Source organism: Pteropus vampyrus, unplaced genomic scaffold (assembly GCF_000151845.1).
Source record: "Pteropus vampyrus isolate Shadow unplaced genomic scaffold, Pvam_2.0 Scaffold31, whole genome shotgun sequence".
NCBI classification, from domain to species: Eukaryota; Metazoa; Chordata; class Mammalia; order Chiroptera; family Pteropodidae; genus Pteropus; species Pteropus vampyrus.
The window spans coordinates 302,818-308,985 of record NW_011888812.1 but is presented as its reverse complement, the minus strand read 5'-3'; the positions used below and the strand labels follow the sequence as shown (position 1 = coordinate 308,985).

The window sequence follows — 6,168 nt, the reverse complement described above, 5'->3', positions numbered from 1 at the left end:
ACTCTAACAATATGAAATACTTTCTCCAAACAATGGGATAATAGGACAATTTAAAACAGTATATCATCCAGGCTTAAAAAAAACAAAAAAAAACAAAAAAAAAAAAAAAAAAAAACGAAACATAAGGCAATTAGCCTCAATTTTCCATCTCAATATTTGACCTTTTTCTCCAGCCACCACACATTAACTATTTGCCAAAATGAAGAAAGATGCTACTTCTTGCAAGCATGGTTATGGTACCCAGGGAGGAGAAAAACAATCTAGACAGAGTCTGGACCCAGGAGGAAGACATATGTAGACAGAGTAGTCTGGTTACAAAATAAAGGGCTTACGTAAGCGGAGACGTCATTCTGGTGGAAAGCCTTCCGCAGCGCCTGGGTGAGCCCTTTCGCTACATTGAGCTTCAAGGTTTCACTGATATGCGCTCTCCTCTGGGTCAGAAAGAGAACTGTGGGGCAAAACAGAAGTGCAGTAATCAGGATAAGGCAGCAGACCTCCTTATAAACGAGCCCCATCTCTTCCCCAGCCAACACCTCCTGCAAGCGCTGAGCGAAGCTGGTGAGTGCAGGTTCCAGTGAGAGAGCGTTGTAGGTCTGTTGGTCCCGATGAAGGAAAGAAGGCCCTCGGCATTTGTGTGGCCCTAGTGGAGAGACAGCACTTCATTTCTGACCAATGCTACCTCAGACTTTGAAAGGTGGGGCTCAGGAGTGCCTGCCCCTGATGGGTCTGCATGCCAGAACTTTCCCACGATAGCACTCCGGAGAGCCTACTTAAGTGCAGGCCTGGAGTTAGGTGCCGTGGCCCCAAATCACCCTGAATCAGGAAGGCAGCCCCACCCCGCGAGTGCGATGGAGACAGGGATGGGGACCTGGGGTGAGAATAGGCATTTAGGACTGAATGTGACAGGTGCCATTGGAAGGGAAGCCTAGGGTGCTGTTGGAGGCCCTAGGAGGAGCATCCAGCCCTGACCTGGCCAAGGGCGTGCGGATCAGGGAAGGTTTCCTGAAGGAACTGATGCTTCTGTAGAATCCTAAAGGATAATGCGAGTGAGCCTGGCCAAGGAAGAGTGAGGGGAGGAACTGTCCCCAACCACGCCCGGCAGAGGGAAGACCAAGTGCAAAGGCACAGGGTAGAGAAGTGAAATATCTCAGTATACGTGTGGTCCTGAGGGCAATAGGAAAAGAGGAAGTTTAAGCAAACGGCATGCATTTTAGAAAGCTGCCTTGACTGCAGACTGGAGAACAGGCTGTAGGGTGGGGGGCGTCTGAAGGCAGAGAGAGAAATCTGGTTGTTGTTGCAGAAATCTAGGTGAGTGATGGTGACAGTGTGAGCTAGGGGCGTGGGGGTGGAGAGAAGGGGTTTTCAGGAGGTAGAACTGAAAGGAGCTGGTGACTGGGTGTGGCTGGGGTGTCGGGGGCTCGGTGAAGAAGAGACGGGGACAATGTTCCAGACTTCTGCATTGCGTGCCTGAGGCTGCCTTGCCGCACAGAGGAGGAGGCATAGATCTGGAAGGAGAGGGGGAGGGAAAGTGGAAAACCAGATGGTATAATTTCTTGAGATATAGACAGAGATACTGTACTTTCTGCTATGCCTAGTTTCACAATTTCTCATTTTAGAATAGGCTATGTCTCAAAAGATAACTTCATATAATTTTTTGTGGGGTGAAGAGGAAGGCGGGATGTGAGCATTCAACACTGGCATGCTCTTTCAAATAATGTCTCTAATGCTTTATATAGCAAACACTACCGCACTATTAAAAGGACCCTGTGCCTTCTTGGCCCACTTTGCTGCAGCTGGGAGGTGGAGGCTAAAAAGACAGCATCCACCACCCAACATTTTCAAGAAGGTCTGCCTCCTTTTTTAACATCAAAACAAATCCAAGGCGCCCACATAGCGTACCATAGCTGTACTTGTAGTATCTGCTGATTGAGAAAATAGATGACAAAAAGCCTTAGTGAATTCTGTGGTACTTCCCAGGATTCTGTAGTTTACTAACACATCATTCATCCATGAGAGACATCACTGATTCGCTCTCCAGGCAAAATTTGGTGCACGTTTGCTTTCTCAGACCCCTGACAGAACTCGTTTCCCAGGGGCCTCTGACATCAAGGCTGATCCCAAGACTAAGATCCACATCACATAAAGTTTGTTCTCTCCTCTGTCACTTGACAAAGATCAGGAGTTCTCAGTCCCAGCACTAACATTTGGGGCTGGATTACTCTTTGTCAACCATCCTGTGCATCGTCGGATGTTCAGCAGCACCCCTGGTCTCCATCTCGTTAGATGCCAGTAGCACCCTCCTTACCCTCCAAGTTGCAGACACCCAAAAATGTCTCCAGACCTGGCTAAATGTCCCCTATTGGAAGGGGGAGCAACTGTCCCCTGGTTGAGAACCACGGATCTGAAAGAAATCTAATTTTTGTTGCATCTTTGAAACCATTATGTGCTTGCTGCTTTCAAGTAAAATCAGGATAGTGGAGCCTTACCTGTCTTCACCAGGAGCTTACTGGACATCTGACACTCCAGGTTGGAAGCCATTTTGCCGGTCGTGACCATAGCTGTCGACACAGCGGGATGAGCAGTATCCGAGTTTTCCGCTGGCAGAGATGGCAGCCGGGTTGCTTTTACTGGTGCAGTAATGGATGTCAAGGCTGCTGTGATTGTCAGCGGGCGTGTGGTGGATGCCCTGGGCGTGTCTGGGTTAGTGGGGTTTGGGAAGTTCGTGTGCATGGCTTGTGGTTTCCTGGGGAGGTGTGTTGTGGACAACAGGCCAGAGGCAGTGCCCGTGTTCCCTTGCACGGCTGTGTGAGTGCTCACGGTGTGTGCCGATCTTGCAAACATGTAGGTTGGTGTGATTGAGAAGACTGGATGGATTGCTCCTGGTGTCACCTTCGGGCCAGATGCTGCGTAGTTTGTGACATTTTTAGCTAGAGCAGTGGTCATACTGCTCTTGACTAATCCTAATGCCAGCGCCGAAGGACTGCTGCTGGTGCCCTTAGCAACCAGGGCTGCAGACAGTGCCTGTGGACTTGATTTCCTTAGAAACAACGTCACTTCTGCTGCTGCTGCTGCTGCTGCTGCTGCTGCTGTTGGTTCTGCCTTGGACGACACTGAGGAGTCCACTGTAAAGAGAGAAAAAGCAAAGTGTGTCATGGGCCCTCAGTACACACATCACTTGTGGTGATGAATGGATGTAACTTATGGATTTGCTGGGGTGAAAAGTCTCTGCGCTCTGAAATTTAGGCAAAACAGCTTAGGCTCATTAAGTCAATTAACTGTAATGAGAATGCCAGTCATAGCAAAGCTATGGTTGGTAAAAAAAGACACTTAAATTCTGAATACTTTCAAAAAAACTCAAGTCAGCAGAGGATCAAGGACATGACTATCTGGGACTGCTAACTCATTTGTCAGCCTGCAAGGGTGTATCTGCTCCTTCTGAGAAAAGCTGGGTGTCTGTGTTGAGCTTGAAGATGCTTTGACCACAGAAGCAGTCATACCTGTTTTCTGGGTACCAGGAAACAAACTACCTGCATTAGTGGCTGCACCTGTCCATTTCTTGGGGCGCTGAGAAGCCAGCAGCACTTTGGAAGGGGTCCTGAATAAGGCATTGGTTGATAGAGGAGATTCATCAGTAGAGTGGTATCTCAGGATACGCTGGAATGGTGCAGAGGCATTTATCACAGGAGATGAATACGTGTTGCTGGAAACTTGGAAATTTGTATCCATTCCATCCGAAAGCATTTCCTGCAAGCCAGCTGTGGAAGGCAGACTTGGAGAGGTTAGCAAGACAGAATGCCTTGGACGGGCAGACAGCTGTAGCTGGGGAGACGTGACATGTTGACTTGTGGTTGGGTAATCTTCAACCTCAGCTGTTTGAAACTCTCTGGAATAGTTGTTATTACTGATGGACAAGATGTCTGTATGGTTTCCAACCATCGTAACGTTGGTCAGTTGGATGGGCTGCTTGGTGCTTGTATAAAGCACCGGATCCTGAATGCTAAAGCCTTCTGCAGTTGCTAAATGCCCTGCAGTGTCTTTGAAATCATGAGATTTTATTGTCCTAACAGCTGAAGTGAAACCACTGGGAGCAGTAGATGAAGCTGAATGAATTTTCCAACTTGTGGAGTTAATTGTGTGCCCATTTAGATCATAATTTGTTTGCTGCAGTAAGCCAGATATCGTTGGTTCTGTGGAAAGGGATCCAGTTTCTCCTGAAGGAGAACTCCAGAAAACATCTGTGACTGCTGGCTTTTTCACGTTTCCCATTGTTGAGAAATCATAGACTTCAGTGGAGGAGGGAAATGCTGTCACCTGTTTGGAAGCTGAAACTGGCAACTCAGAATGGTCCATCACAGCTGCGTAAGTCTCAGATTTGCTGTTGGAAAAGCTGGGAGATGGAGAAACAGTCTGGGTGGCTCGTATGGAGGGGATGGAACGTGGAAGCAATTCTGAAGGAAGGTTTATTCTTGGTGTTGTAATGACAGTGGATGAAGTATGATCAGTGCTAAAGTCAGAGGTGAATCTGTGTACTGTGTGAAGACTTGGAATCTCCTTGCTTGGAAAGGTCTGGAGAGCAACTGTCAAATCTGCCTTTTTGTTCTTCTGCAGGGGAAATGTCCAAGTCGTGGAAAGGAGAGTAGGAAATTTGCTTGAGAGGGGGAAGTCTGTAACTGCAGGAGAGGGTCTATCATGGCCCACTTCCTGAAGAGTTGGCATTTTGGGCGCAGCGGATGGAGAGACATGATTCTGTGCCGGCTGGAAATAAGTAGGCGTGGAGGGAAAGTCTGCTGCTGCTCCATTAGATGGCGATGCAGGAACCGCCCCAGAAAGGATGGCTTGTCCTTGGTGGGCTGTGGTGAGAAGCAGAGGAGAAGACACCGAAGAGGAAGATGTGTGTTCTGCTGAGAGGGCGGGCCCTTCGGAATTCTCTGGAGCTGCTGACAAATGCAGTGCGTTAGCAGAGTCATTTGCTGTAGTGGGGGCTAACTCTCTGCCGGTCATTTCCACTGCCACTGACTGTGTGATCTGGAAAAGGGGAGGCACAGCCTCATGGATCACTGCTGCTGCTGCCCTCTTCAGAGCCGGCAAAGACACCCCATTGTGCACTCTTTCAGCCACCTCAGCTTCGACTGGCTGGGTAGATGCGGGACTTGAAGCCACTTCCAACCTTGACCATGAGGGAGTACCACCTGGAAGCTGAAGACTTCCAGGTGCTAGGGGAGGAGGAGACAGATGGGCTGGTTCTGCAGTGGAGTTCAAAAACTCAGGTGTGGGGGAGCCTACTGAATGAGGACCCTCCACAGGGGACAGCTCCGAATACCGCTTTGTTGAAGATCCAGAAGAACCTAGGCGAGGGATGTCTATTAAATCCTGAGCATTTTTCAATGGAGTGTGGTTCATTTCATCAGCAAATGCGGTTAGGGAATTAGCTACACTGTGACTTGAAGAGGAGTCAGTTGGAGCTGTTTGGGGGAATACAGGCACTTTGGTGGGTCGCTCAGCGGGCTTAGAAAAGATGATGGAATGAGGTGAGTCAGGAGCCAATGAAGAGGATGGAGATGGGGGAAGAAGTGGGAGGATGTCTGACCTCGGGGAATGTTGTTTTGAAATGGAAGGAGTCCCTACCCATGCTGGCCGAGACGGGAGGGCAGCTCCCCAGGACGTCACTGATGGGACAGTGGAGAACGGGGGGAGCATGCTGGTGTGAGGCAAACCTGACGCGGCGGCTGCTTCTATGTTCCCGTGAGGTCCTGCTGGGACCAGAGACTCGGCGGGATCCTTGGACGGCTCGAGGGAGGTGCCGTGCCCACTCGCTGGGTAAGGGGAAGAAGGGAAGTCCCCATGAGCCCTGGCTCTGCGGTGCGTCTGGGGAGGAGGTGTTCGGGCGAGCTGCAGCACGCTTGTGTTGTCAGGGGATGATGGTCCCAGCACATTCTTGATTCTGTCCACTGCCGAGGAAGACTGGACTTCTGAGAAAGGCCATGTTGGTGAAATCGGTAACAATTTCCCGTGAGGAAATGTCTCTGGGGTTGGGGTGACAGTTATCTGCAGATTGCCTATGCCTGTGGAATAAGATAGTGAGCAGTCAGATATCAGGTGATCATTAAGTGTCTGCCGGGGCAGGTCCTGGAGAGAAGCGGGAGGCAAGACAGACACTGCTCGGACCTC

General features: G+C 49.7%; 1 protein-coding gene across 1 annotated transcript in view; it reads right to left on the bottom strand.

The window, feature by feature from the left end:
• The window catches only part of KIAA1549L (KIAA1549 like), a 105,910-nt gene extending 100,106 nt beyond the window's left edge, over positions 1-5,804 (bottom strand). Inside the window, exons 1-3 of the mRNA XM_011357021.2 lie at positions 3,546-5,804; positions 2,487-3,122; positions 333-448 (exon numbers count right to left, since the gene is read on the bottom strand). Of these exons, the coding sequence (XP_011355323.1) occupies positions 333-448; positions 2,487-3,122; positions 3,546-5,697 (2,904 nt within the window). The 5' untranslated portion in view covers positions 5,698-5,804. The remainder of the gene's footprint in view (positions 1-332; positions 449-2,486; positions 3,123-3,545) is intronic.
• Between the last annotated feature and the right edge of the window lie 364 nt (positions 5,805-6,168).